Genomic DNA, 16,120 nt, shown 5'->3' on the forward strand with positions numbered 1-16,120 from the left:
TGTTTGCTGAGAGGAGTGCAGATGGCTATGGCTGTGTGTTTTAGGAGGCAGAGTGTGTGGATTTTGGCGGACACTTGGATACATTGGTTGCAGGTGTATGCAGAACACTGTGGAGTGGCTGCACATCTTGGATTCCCTCATGTGGATGTTCACTGGTATGGAGTGCGTGGCATGAAGTGGCTCGATTTGCTTCCCATTTGTGCCACTTTGGTGACGCAGGGTCATTCAGCCATTATTACTGTTCATTGGAGAGGGAACATTTTATGCCATGTTAATGGAATCTCTCTGCAGTTTCTGAAGTCATGGACATGTTTCCAAACTCTCAAGTAATTTTTTCTAGCATTGCCCAGAGACAGATTTGGGTGTTCTCTTCCTCATTTGGTATGCAAATGGAGAAATCCAGGCGCAATGTCAACAAGGCTGTTTGCGTTTTTTTTAGATGTTGGTATGTTTTCCTTCCACAATGAAAACATTACATATCATAGCACCAACATTTTCCGCAGAGATGGCGTTAATCTTACTGATGCCGGCAATTACCTGTTTTTGCGCAAGATACAAAATGCTTTGCAGCCGTTCTTACAAGTATAGAAAGCATTTGTGCAGTAATTGTTCTCCACTTGAAAACATCCTAGAAAAAAAAACACCCAAAAAGGCTCTTTTCAGAGCCACCACTTTCTCCTGGAAAAGAATGCAAGGTTTTTGATAGCGCCACTCCCTACCTTTTTTAGAACTGCGTGGACTACCGTGCTGTCCCCAGACTTCGCAGACTGCGCAGTGGCCTGCACCAGTTTATTGGCACTTCTATTTTAAACTGTGAAAGGTGGCTCTGAAAAAAGCAGTTTTTTGTGTGTTTTCGTTTTTTATATATTTTTAGGTATTTTTTAATGTGACACACAAGGAAAGTAATGGAAGGAGAGGTTAGGGAAGGGGCACCAACCACAGGGACGAAGGGGCAGGTGGAGTGTTGGGTGGGCCTTATTTAGGTAGGGGCACTTTCCATCGTGCTCCTGGACCACAGCCTTGAAAGCACTCCGAAATTGCTCACCCTCAGCAAAGTACTGCGTTGCAGTACATACATAATACAATGACCTTTGAAAAGTAAGGGTCTACTGTGGTGCGTATGGTCTGGGATCTGCTGCCCCACAGGAATGTACCTTGTGGTGACAGGAGCAGATGCAGAGGATGCCGCAGAGGAAGTCAACCTGCTACCCTGTTTGAAGGGGATGACCCTCCGAACTGTTGCCTTGTGGCTCGACCTCAGGTGTCATCGCATGGAGGTGGTGCCATAAAGGTACAGCCCAGGTATGCCGTGGCACTCATATCAGCGAATCTTGGCCGCAAGAGCCTTGGCTACCCCCCAACAGTGGTAAAAAAGCTCCACACCCAAGACTCACATCGGCAGCTGATAGTGGCGACTTCCACTTCCTCATCCTCTTCCTCTTCTTGTTCCCCCTCTGCATCACCACACATGTTCCCCTCCACAGGGCCTCCAGAAAATGGTGGTCATGGTGGTGCTGGGGGTGAGTAGGCAGCAGCAGCAAAGGCAGCAGTGGAGGCCATCCTTCAGCAAAATAGCAAACAGGCAACCTAGAAGAAGAAATCTGGTGCAAGCAGCAATCTGGCACAGTGCTCTTTCCAGGAAATCCATAAACAGAATGAGGAGCAGCACTGGGGTGGGGCCTTTTATAGTGGTGCTGGGGAGCACTCTGTGAACGGGTGTGCACTCCGCAAACACTTCGAAACCCAAGCTGGGCTCAAAAAGTTCCAAAACATCTCTAGATCAGCAGGGCCGTGGTCTGAGACCTCTGCAAGGGGGAAGTTTCACAGTAAAACACCATGGATTGTGCAAGAAAGCATTTTTTTTTTGGTATCGACAGTGTTCGCGAATAAGGACCGACACTCAGCGTGGGTGCCGTCACAATGGGACATCGCAAACATTTGCGAAAGGGACGGCTGTCCATAGGACACCTATTGCCCTGGATCCATTGTGCGCATGTGCCTAGGTGTCCTACGGACAGGGTTGGGTTCCCCGAACTAATTAAAAGTGCGACACACGTGCGATTGACAGTTCCGAACAGGCGCAGTGTTCGTAGGACCCAGGGGGTGTGATGCCCACGTGTCCACTGGACAGGGGTGGGCTCCCCAAAAGAATTAAAGTACGTCACTGCTTTGCAGACATGCCAGACAGGCACAGTGTTCGTAGGACCCAGGGGGCATGATGCTCAAACTAATTAATGTACGTCACTGCTTTGCGGACGTGCCAGACAGCCATGGTGTTCGTAGGACCCAGGGGACAAGATGCATATGCGCCCAGGTGTCCACCAGACAGATGTGGGCTCCCCGAACTAATTAAATGTACGCCACAACTTTGCAGACATGCCGGACAGGCCCGTTGTCCGTGGGACGCAGGGAATGTGATGCGCATGTGCCCGGGTATCCGTAGGACAGGGGTGGGCTGCCCAAACTGGTTAACGGTACATCACAACTTTGCAAACATGTCCGGACAGGCACAGTGTCCTACGGACACCTCCATTTTCATTGCAGACAGCCCAGACAGGCGCAGTGTCCGTAGGACACCTCCATTTTGATTACAGACATTACCGGACAATTGCATGCTCCGCGGACTCCTAACAGTGTTTTAAAAAAAGGAAACACACACACACAGCAACAGTATACACATAGAACTTTATTTACACACACAAATACACACAATTAGGAAAGGGAAGGGGTAGTAGAAATGGAAACATATACAGGGGAATTGGGGTTTTGCACAGGCTGGTCATCAGGGTAGGAAGGGATTGAGGTCTCATCATAACGTCTTTGCCTACAGGGAATTTGTGGGGATGGTTGGCTGGGACAGCAGGAAGGGGTAGAGGTTCAAGTGGGGCAGTGGTACTGTATATTTTCCGTTATTTGCCTTTGAACAAGTAGTTTTATGTCTGCAAAACTGTTATGCAATAGGTCAATTTTTGCCCCCAGGCTCACTAGTTCACTGCCCACACGGTCAGTTTGGGTTTGTATGTGCTCAAACACTTGTGTAGCAGCTGGTGTGTCCTGCCAATCCCTTCATTTCCAGAATGTACTGTTAAAAAAAATTAAAATGTTTCAGTTACATGTGTATTAATTTTCTACTTTTCGAATTGCACTGTGCCATTGGAGTCACTATCTTCACTCATTTCATTAAGAGGGGCATTCTCCTCAAGCCACTCGAGGGTGCCTGCCATTCCTTTGTAAAAATAAAAAAATAAAAACGTTTTACTAGTCATGTACACAGAACAAACTGCACGGTTATACGAAAATATAAAGTGTACGTACCACTTTCTAATACGGTTCTGCTGTCACTACATTGCACTTCCCCCACTGGCAGTTGCTTCTCAGTTTGTATGTAAAACAGCAATGAGGTAATACTGTTGGAAGCAGAGGTTATTTTCCTGCTTGGTGCATTCCATTATGTTGCACATCCTATGCAATTATACTGCTGCTATTATAAGTACACAGTTGCAGAACAACTTCATTTTTCCTTATAATACACTTATGTGTTGCTCTTCAAGAGGAGGGAGGGAAAGGCCAGATTTTGAGGGCCTTTCTGAATGCTAGGTGATTGTCAATATTGTGAATGTGGAGCAGTAAGGAGTTCCAGATCGGCGCTTGAACGGAGAAAGACGATCCACCCAGTCTGGGGAGTAGTAATGTGTGACAACAAGGAGAGATGCTGTGCGAGATCTGAGAGTCTTTGAGGGGTAGTAGCAAGTGACTTTGTCTTGAAGGAATGCCAGGCCAGTGTTGTGGATGGCCATTGGGTGATGCACATGGCTTTAAAGGTGGTGGGCCTCATTCAGGGTTGTACAGAGCAGTAAAATACGACTATTACTGCCGCATTTACCACTCCGCCCAATCCCAAGCTTGGGTGGAAAGTGGGAGGATTACCTCCAGCTTTTTGCTGGAGGTAAAAATATCCCCTTTCTGCCCCTTTTTGGTGCTATTACTGCCAGCACTATTACCGTCAGCGGTAACAGTGCCCCGCAACCCCATTGGGTCCATTGGATTTACAGCCCCCCCGCAACTCAGAATCTCTGGGCAAATTGTGCCAGACCGAGTTCGCGGTAACGCTAATTATATTGGGCAATGTACCGGTGCAATTAGCGCATGGGATACTGCCCAAATTGTGATAGAACCCAGTGCGTCAATCAATAGGGAGCCAATGGAGCACTCTTATTGTAAGGCAGATGTGTTCTCCTGGAGGTACGTTAATGGGCAGGCGCGCTGCACCGTTTTGGATTCTTTGCAGATTCCATAGCTGAAATGTTGATGCGCTGAGGTAAAGGCAGTTTGCATTGTCTAAGTGGGAGAAGATGATTGAGATGATGATGGAGAAATGGTGACGATAGGTGAGGTAAAGGAAGATGACCGTGAGGATGTATAGATGGAAGAAACAGTTTCTGGATGCAGAGTTGATGTGTTGGGAGAGGGATACATCTGTGTCTGTGAATCCAAGGTTTTTCATTGAGGTGGGGGTTGCCGGTCGGGGACTAGGGATTGCAGCCAGGGAATAGTTTGGTGGAGGCGCGCTGTTTTCCCACAGACTAGGATTTCAGTTTTTGCAGGATTGAGGATGAAGTGGTTGGTCATCATCCAGTAGTCAATATCAGAGAGGCATGAGGACAGATCTGGATGGTTGGAATCTGGCAATTTTGGGATTTTATGGATAATCTGGGTTTCTTCTGCGCATTTTATTTATTTATTTATTCACATTTGTTGAGCGCACAGCAGCCCGTAAGTATCGTGGCGCTGGTTACAGACATTTTTTCTTCGTTACAGTTACGTTGACATTTGCAATTTTCTTTTCAGGGCCGGCAGGGTGGGAAGCGGCGGGGGTAGTGGGTTAGGTGAAAACAATGGTTTTTAGCTTTTTTCGGAAAGCAAGGAGGGAGTTTTCATTTCTGATGTCCGAAGGTAGAGAGTTCCTCATCTTGGCGGCTATGTATGGGAAGCATAACCCTCCAGCTCTGGCTTTGTTGATGTGAGAGGTGTGTATTTGGTTGGTGTAACGCATCCTGATTGGACGTGTAGAGGTGGAGATCGTTATGGTATCAGATAGATATGATGGTGCTGTGCGGGTGAGGCATTTGTGGGTGAGGATTTTAAAAGTGATGCGCTCTTTTACTGGGAGCCAATGAGCTGCCTGTCTTGCTTGGGTAATGTGGTCTCTTTTTGGGATGCTGAGTCCTGTTCTTAGTGCATTATTCTGTGGGATTTGGAGTTGGTTAATGTTTTTTGCAGTAGTACCTGCTAAGAGAGCATTACAATAGTCCAGTTTAGCACCAATGGTTGCTTTAGCAATTGCTAGACAATTGGGTTTAGAAAGGGATGGCCTTATAGCATTTAGGAGTTTAGTAGTGTGTGCTGAGGCGGCGGAGATGGTGCTGATCTGTTTTGTCATGGTTAGAGTAGAGTCTATGTAGACTCCTAAGGTCTTCACAGAGGTGGACACAGGGATGATGGTTTTGTCAATGGTGAAATTGGAGTACTGTTTGTTGAGTTTGGCTAGAGTGGTTTTTTGACCTAATATGATGATTTTGGTCTTTTCCCCATTGAGGCAGAGGCCATTGGCCACCATCCATGCCTAGATGATAGAGTAGATGGAGTAAAGTGCTTCGGCGTCTTTGTGGTATTCGCCAGAGTGTGGTAAGAGTGCCCGGGTATCATCGGTGTAGTTTGTATATGCGATACCCAGGGCGTCAAGGTTGTCGAAGAGAGGCTTTGTAAACAAGTTGTATAGAGTGGGTGCTGTGCACGAGCCCTGTGGGACACCACAATGGATGGTGGTGGGGGCTGCTTTAGCTATGTTGGAGAAGACTTTCATAGCCCTACCCTCCAGGAAGGGGTTGACCGAGAAGGCTGCTTCTTTGGAAAAGTTGGCTGATTGGGTGAGGTGTGAAGTGAGAGTCTTGAGGTCCACAAGATCGAAAGCAGCCGAGAGGTCTAGGAGTAACAGGAAGGCTGGCTTTCCTTTATCCATAATTTGGGTAATCTGTTTTTTTAGATCCACCAGGGCAGTTTCAGTGCCGTGTCCCTTTTGGAAACCTTATTGTCTGGTCCCTAGGATGGAGTGGGCTTCTAGGAATTGTTGGATTTGGCAGTGAGCAGCTTTATCCAAGATCTTGAGGAGGAATGGGACAGTGGTTATAGGTCAGTAGATGTTAGGTTGGGTGGGGTCTAGGGTGGGCTTTTTCAGAAGGGGGCTTACTTGCGCCTCTTTGAGGCTGGCGGGGGTGATACTGGTTCTGAAGGAAGCATTGATGAAGGCTGTTAGTCGAGGAGCAAGACTGTCTGCACAGTTTTTTGATGAGCTTGGGTGGACAGATGTCCCCTTTACACATTGAGGGTTTTAAGTTTTTGAGGATGTTGATGACTTCAAGTTCTGAGATGTCTCTGAGAGAGAAAAGGGGTTTAGTGGGAGAAGTAGTGGGTTTAGCGTGAGAAGGAGTGGAAAGTGACTGGTTGGCCCCTGGAAGGCTGGGTAGTGCGTTGTGGTGATCCTGGATTTTCTTTTGCAAGAGGTTAATTTTATTAAGCATGGCCGCTTGGATACTGGCACGCCAGGCTTCATCTTTGATGATCTCATCTGGGGTGTGGGGGGAGGAGGTGAGTTCCTTAAAGATAGTGAAGATTTCCTTAGATTGTGAGTTTGCATTAGAGATTTGAGTGTTAAAGGCGTAAGCTTTAGCTTTGGTGATGACATCTTTGTATTGGTGAGAGATTAGATTAAAACTGTTCTTTGTACTATCGCTGGGGTTGATTTGCCACTGTTTTTGTACTTCCCTTTTGCTGGAGCGCATAGATTGTAGTTCTTCCGTGAACCAGGCATTTGAGTGAAGAGACTTTTTTTAAATTTTATTTTCTAGTGGCACGATGGCGTTGATCGCATTGGTAAGTGTATGTTTGTATTTGTCCGCAAGGGTGTTGGGGTCATTCGAGAAAGGGTGAGCTAGTGCTGGGATGTTAAGGTAAGGGAGTAGATTGTCTACAGTATGTTTTTTGGAGCTTCTCACTAGTGAAGGCAGGACAGATGTGAGCTTTTTTGACTGGGGGTGTTTGGCAGGGTGAATTCAATACAATTATGGTCGGTCGAAGGCAGCACTGTGTTTGATGTGATGGTGGTGAGACAGTTATGGTCCGCGACCCAGTCAAGGGTGCCGTCTTTGTTGTGTGCGGGGGTAGAGATTTTTTGAGTGAAACCTAGGTCATTGAGTTCTTTGGCAAGGGAGGCAGCAGCTTTGTCTCTGGGGTTGTTTAATCCTAGGTTAAGGTCTCCAAGAATGAGGGTCTTCGTGGAGCCTTTGATATTATTGCTGAGTAGGTGGATGAGGTGTCCCTGGAAGTCTATGGGAGGACTGGGGGGCGATATAGCATGTGTATGTTGATGGTGCTATTAGGGGACAGTGTAAGCTTTACAGAGAGCATGTCTGAGTTGCTCAGCCATGGGTGGCTAATGGATCTGAGGGAGAGAGTTTCTTTGAAAATGATGGCTACTCCTCCTCCTAGGCGAACAGGTCTATCTTGTCTAAGAATGGTGTAGCCAGCTGGGAGTGTAAGGGCGATGGCAGGGCCGGATGCCTCATGCAGCCAGGTTTCAGTGATGGTTAATAGGTCAATGTTATGATTGGTTAGGAGATTGTGTATTTCTAGTGTGTGGACGGAGAGTGATCTAACATTGAGGAGGGCAAATTTAATGTGAGGTAGCGTTAGGGTTGTGGTTTTGGTTGTAGTGGGCATGCCAGAAGAGTGAGGATTAGTGGGTGGGTTAGCAAGGCGGTGTGTTTGGAGATGCCTGTGTGTGTGAATAGGTGTGAGAGGGCTTTCGAAGTGTGAGATGTGATTGCGTGTGAAACAGGAGCCTAGGCGGAGGTTGTGAGCTGTCGTGGGTGAAGGAAGGCATATAAGTTCTGGAGGGTGAGTGAGTGCTCTGAGTCTGATGCGTCTGTTAGTGGTTGGCATGGGGCTCGGCATATGAAATGAGCTGGTTGCCTATGTGAGGAGGGGCTTTTTGGTGGTGGCCTGGACAGGCAGTGTGGTGAATTGAGGGAGAGTGCTGGTGGAATGGTGAAGTGTTTCTGTGCAGAAGGGGTTAGAGAGTGTTCCAGTAGAAACCAGTATGGTGAGAGAGAATGTGAAGGCCAGGACTATGGTAGCAGTGGGATGATGGTAGAGGCTAAGGAGTTTGTAGAGGACCTTTCTAGTGGTTGTGGGCTGCATGGTGTGCAAGAGGCCTAGTGGTGGGTGGCCGTAGGTATTTGTGGGCATAGTCGTAGTGCGGACAATCCTAATCTATAAAGATGAGAGGCAGTCATTGGGCAGATGGCACAGTGTAAGTATCAACGGGGGGTGGCACAATGGTGGAAATGATATAACAAAATGCGTAGTTGTAGCAGGTAAGATTGTGGAAGCGGATACATGTGGGGAGATGGTTTAGATAGATGTTGAAGAGCAGGGGAGATAGGGATGTTCCTTGTGGGACCCTTTTAGTTGCTGGTCGTGAGGTGGAGGTGAACTGGTGGAGTAGCATGTTTTGTGATCGATTAGAGATGAACAAGAAGATCCAAGAGAGGGCAGTGTCTTTGATTCCTAATGAGTGTAGCCTGTCTCGGAGGCTGTTGTGATCAATGGTATTTAAGGTGGCAGAGAGGTCAAGAAGAATGAGTACAGTGCAGCCTTCTGCATCTTCTGTCCTTTTTAGGTCATCCCAGATGGACACTATGGAGGATTCTGTTCGTCGCAATGTTCTGAAGCCAGATTGTGCAGGGCCCAGGAGGTTGTTAGCTTCAGTGAAAAGGCCAAGTTGCTTGTATGCTGTTTGGTCCATGAGTTCAGCCAAGAAGCAGCTGTTGGAGATGGGCCGACAGTTCTGGGGGGGATGGGTCGAGTGTAGGTTTTAAGAGGAGGGGTTTCAAGTAAGAGGTATTAACTGCTTCTGGGAAGGTTCCCGATGTTAGGGAGTGGTTGAGGATTGAGAGTGCAATACTGCCTGCACAGGTTGATGCTAGGATGTTTTTGAGGAGGGTGGGCGGGCAGGTGTCATCAGGGGATCCTGATGGGTAGCTTTGTGCGAGAGGAACTTGTGTGAGATTGGAGAGAAAGAGGTGAAGGTTTGCATTCCAGGGGATTTCAGGGGTCAGGCTGTGGGTGGGTAGGGGGCATGGCAGGTGTTCCAATTTAGAGATGATGGTGGAGTGTCTGTCATAGCGACATTGTGGAAGTGTAACTATTCAATCCTAAGGAGAAGCCCTAGATAAGGTGGTTCCACATCAGAGCCTTGCCACTGTGCACTTCCCGAGGGAGGACATTTCAAGGCACTGTGCCCTCTCCAGCAGATGTTCTACTTACCTGAACCAGCTTCTTCAGATACTGTTCTTTCTCATTTTCTGTGACTGTGATTGGGGGAATAACCCAGTCCTGCTTCTTACGGCTTAATCCAGGATGCACTTATAGAAACCACAGGACTGGTTTCCTCCAGTTCAGGAGAGTGTTCTTTCCCTAGGCCCACGCTTTTTGGTCCTTAGGATGACTATGCAAGGTACTCCTTTTTTCTTACATCCACAGCATGTATCAAAAAAAGAAGCCTGGATCCAGAAAGTCGCACAGGACGCTTGGTAACAAGAGTTCTGTCCCTCAATATCTACAACCAGCAGTCTATTAATGAGCACGTGGGGCCAAGGGATGTAGGTAAAGTCAATGATAATAAATTATTATATAGATACGTCTGTAACACTCTCATGCGCTTTATACTATTTTACACTTTATATAGAGACTCAACAGTACAAATATGGAAGAAACTAGAAATAAGGAACTAGAAACAGGGAACCATAGACTGACCCTAATACACCTTTTAACTTTTCCTGATAGATTTACCTTTGTCGTAGTGGTTAGATTTTTAATACAGGCGTTAAGGTGGGGAGACAGAGCTTCATTACAGTTTTGGTGGTATCCCGCTGATAATTCTAGCGGAATGCCACCAAAACGGTAATATTGTTTCTGCCACTTGGAATGCTAGAATTACCGGCATATTCCAAGTGGCAAAAATGACGATAAATCCCCATACCATGGAGTCCCAGAGTACTCCATGGAGGGGATTTCCGGAATTACCTGCACCGGAATTACTGGAGCCGGTAATTCAGCATTTTTTTGAAGAGGTAAATTGTGCCACCACCGGCAAACTTTTAATTTGCCGGTGCAGTAAACATGCCGGTTCTGGATTTACCAGCAGTTTTACCATCACTTCTACCGCACCAGCAAACTGTAATGAACCCCATAATCTTCTAAAGGTTACAGGTTAATTTGATTGTTGAGGTTTTACGTACTAATTCTAACCTATTACAGTTCTTATTTTATCTTTTAAAATATTATAGATTGTAGAATGTGTATTTATCTATTTTTATTTGCACTTTTATGTATTGCTATAATCTGAAATAAGGCTTTCTTGACCGACTCACTGACAATATAGAATATGCGCAGCCAGGTACTTATGGGCTTTCGCCTACAGGTTGTTCAGTTTCTGTATACTGTGTTCTTCTATAAATAAAAATCAAATAAAGAAAGTATGTGATTTCCATTGAAAACTTTGGAATGGTGGTGAAACATAATCACTAATATGAGCCTGCTTTGTGAATATCGTAATATTCTACTCTCCAAAGACATGTTGCCAGTGGAGTATGAGAGACTGGGGCTAAGTATATCTCAAACTGCCATACAGTACCCCCCACCCCCAGCTACTGCTGTAACATCCATCTAGTTACAAGCTGGAGATGGTGGTGGAGGGAGGGTGCAGCCTCTCCATTGCCTCTGTCTCAGTTGATTAATATGTTAGGGACTCAGGTGGTGAAAGGAATGCATTTTTCCTCCTACGTATCGCTCGTGCTGGTAGTGTCGCCTAAGCAGCCATGGGTGAAAAGAAGAGTGAGCCTCTGCTCCCTTGCCATCACTTCACCAGTTTCTTTAGAACTTTTCAGGTGCTGTGGTAGATGTCATGGAGCGGCATGCCTTTTTCCTCCAACCAGGGTTTTTCTCTGTAACTGTGTGGTAGATACAGCAGTTGACAGTTGTACCTTTCCATCACCTTGGCCCTACCTCTTCTGACTTATCTCTGAGATTGGCAGTCACTGGCAGGGTGGTAAGGCAGAGCTTTCCTTTTTCCTGGCATTTACATACAGCGAGTGGCAGGTACACCAAGACCTCAAATATCGAGGAGTGTGCCTCTACTTTAAATGACAGTTAATTCAGTGCTTTGAGTGAAAGAAGGTTGCATGGAGACACAGGGAAGTTTGACAATCAGGGATGCACCTTGGTCTGGGCTTTGTTTATTAGAACATTCTGTCATACGCTAGTGGAATGCTCTAAAGTATTATAGCATTCTGCAGCAGACTACAGCCGCATAAAAGGCATGCTGGCTTGATTTTAGCCATTGTTTAACGAGGTAGGCCTCTAAGTGGCCTCAAAGGAAATAATGTAAGTTGACCCATATAGTAATCACTGGCAATGCAACCGTATATACATTTGCTTAACATTGTGTTATTTTGTGAATTTTCCAATTAATTATAGATATTGCTTTGTATACTCACTTTGCTTCCCATAGGTCCATGCCTCCCTTGAAGTCCTGGTTCACCCTTAATGCCCTGTGAATGAGATAAGGCAATTATGTCTATGTGTCATCTATGGAACATCTTTGCAATGAGGACATTGTTTTGGAAGAACACATTTTGTCATTTGGTCTGCATTTTAAAAATTACGTTAAGACACATAATGTGTAACACCACTTTAAAATCAGAATTTGAAAAAATACATAATGGCCCTCATTACGACCCTGGCGGAAAGTGACTGACCGGACCGCCACAGCGTAAATAGCGTTTCCGCCATCGTTTTCCGATTTCCGCCAGGGTCGTAATGAGGCCCAATGACTCGCATATTTTGTCACTCCACAGTTAAATCAGAGGTGAAAGTGACATGATGCCTGCCCTGATGATTATGGCCTCATCCATAATAACTTAATCAACTCAAATCAACGGGTTTAAGACAGCTGTAACAGAATGCAAAAAGTGCAAAAGGCATGCACATATCATATGGTGAATATACAAATTGTGCACCTGCTACACAAAGGGAGGAAGTGACACAAAAGCTGTTTCCTGTGCAGAACAGGAGGTTACAATCTGCATTTTCTGCCTTAAAGGCCTTTCTCAGACTGCAGACATAGTTCACAAATGTAAGTTAAAGAACTCTCAACTACTGCGTTTTAGCTATAGAGTTCACAATGGGAAGGTACACAAATACAATGTAAAAGAAGTTACAGGAGAAGTGAGCAGGAGGAGAAATTGTGTAACACATTTTTTCAACACTGCATGAGCAAAACAGAAAATTCAAGTTACAAAGATCTTATCAAATGAGAAAGTATATTGTTCCTCCTATTGCAATGACTATATGTATATTGGCCTACGCCAAGCTACTTATAAGTCATTTGCGAAGAAATCTGTGTTGCAAGGTCCTGACCTTAAAATCAATGTAAGCCGCCAGTTTAGGTAAATCCGCCATTTTAGGTTTGCTTTGTAAAGTCACCCTGTGAGTTAGAATGGTGGAAAATGTCATTCCGAAATACAACATGGCCGTCTTGACCTCTCCATGTAGCTAATATGTAACTTGCCTGCAGGCCACTTGTTGAGGTCGTGAATTGAGACCTTGTCCTTCGTTGACCTGTGTGTAAAGGATTACTCGTGCAATGAAACTAATCCACGAGCATATGTTAAGAACAATCTATTCAAATACTGAACGTAGAACACTTGTTTAACTACATTGTATTAATGTTTGAGAAGATCTGCATGGGAAATCCCAGAACACACAGTTGCCATGTAGGCTTGTTGATATATGTATTAAAAGCAAAGCAGTTACATGTGGATATGCGGACTCGGCATGAACCCTAGATCAGTAATGTATTAGAGGAATATTAACACGAATGAGGGTTGGACATCGTGTTCGCAAATAGTATAAAAGAGGAATGAATTCTAATGTACAGCGTCTCTCACTGAACACACTGAACCTCGCTGGAGTTCGCTGTGTTGCACTAAGGGCCGATAGCTATCTGATTTTGTTCTGTTCTTTGTAACTGAATTCAGAATAAAATAAAGTACTTTGTATGTTCCTTTGTAACCCGTGTTCGGTGTATTTCCTTTTGGGGTACTCAGCCTCGATATATTGATTTTGTTTTCACAATCTTAAATCTAATTCAGAGAGGAAAAAGTGACCTGATCACTTATAAGAATGGGACGTGAAAATATTCCAACTTGACAGATGCTATTTTTTGTTTGCAAGTAAATATATAGGCCAGGTCAAGAGCCAGACACACACACAAGGTCAGCAGTTTCATTTGGACGGTGCGAGCCGCTTGATGGTCTGGGGAGAGGACACAAGACAGTAATGGAATGAAGCCATAGGTCTTGAAGCAATTTTTCTCTCAAATGTGAGTACAATGGCTCTTGCTGAGTCTGTGTTCAGGCTGGCTGTAGAGCACAGGAGAAATATGTATTTTACATACATTTAAAACTAGAATTATAATTTCATTGTTCTTACCCAACATGTTCATTGTGTATCTGATAGTTTACTGTTAGTTATGACTGATAGCTTGTTCCTTTCAGATCTGCCAGAGCATCAGAGGAGCACTTTGGTGGTGATAGTGCACGGTATATATATCCTTTAACATTAACATTGTTGCCGCTTGCCTTATACACATGCATGTTTTTAGGAAATAATGGGTTACATTACATACATGATATATAACCTAGTGTCATTTAATTTGTGCAACTCAGAGCTGTCATCTCCAAAAGGGTGTTTTCAAACTCAATACAATTCCCTGGCTGTTTGTGTTCTAGTCATGAAAAAAGCACAATGAATCAAGCTCTAAGAGGCAAAGCGCTAGCATTTTGCTTGATTCATCTTAGGCATCAATAACAACTGATGGCCAGGTGTCATTAATCACAGCCTCATAGTGCCAGATGAAGATGCATGACTTCTAGTCGCTCCTATATCAATAGGAAATGGGACCCCTTTGAGAGAGATGACAGTAGTTGCTATTTTCTAACCTCATGCCGCAGTCACGGCAAATGGACCGGGGCCATTTATTTTCCTAAAAACCTTTTTAAAAAGGAGGTTGGACAGTGAATACACAAGATGGCCCATTAGGAAATCCACATTTCCATCCATTGCAAAATAGCCGCGATTGATTGGCTCAGATTATCGAATTGTGAGGCTCCGAATCCAAACTTTACAGGTGTAATTGCACAATTAGGAGGATTACCCACCGAAAGATTATTAACTTATTTAAAAGCGACAGCCAATAGAACCAATAATGTTATGACACTCTCCTAATAAGAGGAGACTTTAAAACTGTCCAAAACTACCCATTCTAGATTACCCAAAAACGAATGTCAGACATGGACGGCACACCTGACACTAGAATATTTAGCCCGCTTCCATCCAAATCGTAGAAGACCCTTTTTGCAAGCAGTCTATGAACTCCTGACCACTGCATGAAACCTTTCAATACATTATACTGCACAGCATGGCACAATGCCTGCACAGCAACCACAGCGACAGACAGAGATAGCAGGGATGCAGTTACAGACATTAAGAATCCTATTAGGGTCTTGCCCTTCCAGAAATGAGGACATTCTCAAATGGTATTCAGAGAAACTTGGACAGCTGCAAGCTGGCTATCCACAAGTTACACCTCAACAAAGTCTACGGGTTTTAGCCATGTTTCCTCCCTATGGCTGCACAGCCTCTTTAGCAAGCTGTGACAGCTGGAATTCAATGTATAGCTGGCTGTACTTGCAGCTTTGAGGCAACCCATTCATCACATCCTTATTGTCAATATTATGAGACGTTAAGGGAGCACAGAGTGGTGCTGCCCCCAAAAATGATCTAGGCTTGTCCATAGCATCTAATCATTTTCAAATGTTTGAGAACAAATTCTACATGTATTAAGAGGAGAACCTGCAAAATTAGAAATTCATAGACAGCTAAATAAGCAAGAAAAAAGCGTACAATATGGGACATTATAGTGACATACACTTATCAATCACTAGGCAGAGATCATTGAGGCAGGAGGCCTGCATATGTGCAGAAAAAGGCTAAAAATGATAGTAATCTAGACAATTATCCTTGGGCACTGACACTAGGTCTCATTTGTCTATGTTGTCCTGTCACACAGTTATTCTTGTCTTTGTGTAATGTGCTCTGATGCATGCGGGCTGCAGCAATATATGCATACATACATAAATAAATTAATAAATAAATAAATAAATAAAAATAAACAGTAAATAAATAAATAAATAAATAACAAAGTGGTACATCCTTGAGGGAGACCCTCAAGAGGTAGGGGATATTTACAAGGGCGAAAAGGTAGTAGAACACACCACCATCAGCTTTCTCTAATAGAGGAAGAAAAGTATCCAGAGCATGAATCAAGGAATGGTAAAGCTGCAGGAGACAGGGATGCCCCTCAGTGGCAAGACACTCACAGGGGCAGGAGTGTCAGCAATTCCAGCTGTTGGAACGTGTTCAAAGTATGCAGTGGCATGTGCAGCCATCACAGCGCATTTCACACATGCCATCTGTGAAGACCTGCTCTCCACCCTTGATTCCAATACCCCCTGTCTCCTCATCTTACTTGATCTGTGTTCTGACTTTGACATGGTTAACCATGCCATCGTGCTCAATCGTCTCCATGATAACCTGGGTATCACTGTTAGGCAGAATTATATGCAGTACCCTTTGGCAACACCACACACAATTAGGACTACAAGTGACAGTACAAATTCACCTTTGGTGCAAGCCAGTACTAAACAGTAAAGTGGTAGCGATAACTGAGCAGCCAGACTTATCTCAAGAGTAAGTGAGCAGTATCAATAGTTACACAAAGGACAGCAATTACTATGATTCAACAAACACTGACTCAAGGTTTCTGAGTAAAAGAATAAACATGTACACATCAGTTGCAAAACATTTCACTAAAGTAAAGCAGTTGAAAATCACATTCTTAATACACTACACCACACCCGATAGATTCAGGACAAGTTAG

At 44.7% G+C, this 16,120-nt stretch overlaps 1 protein-coding gene across 1 annotated transcript in view; it reads right to left on the reverse strand.

Annotated features, from left to right (window-relative positions):
- Positions 1–16,120, reverse strand: part of COL21A1 (collagen type XXI alpha 1 chain) — a 1,372,657-nt gene that overhangs the window by 322,251 nt on the left and 1,034,286 nt on the right. The window contains exon 21 of the mRNA XM_069606149.1: positions 11,616–11,669. Coding sequence (XP_069462250.1) covers positions 11,616–11,669 — 54 coding nt within the window. The remainder of the gene's footprint in view (positions 1–11,615; positions 11,670–16,120) is intronic.

Source organism: Ambystoma mexicanum, chromosome 4p, assembly GCF_040938575.1.
Source record: "Ambystoma mexicanum isolate Mex_15411 chromosome 4p, UKY_AmexF1_1, whole genome shotgun sequence".
NCBI classification, from domain to species: domain Eukaryota; kingdom Metazoa; phylum Chordata; class Amphibia; order Caudata; family Ambystomatidae; genus Ambystoma; species Ambystoma mexicanum.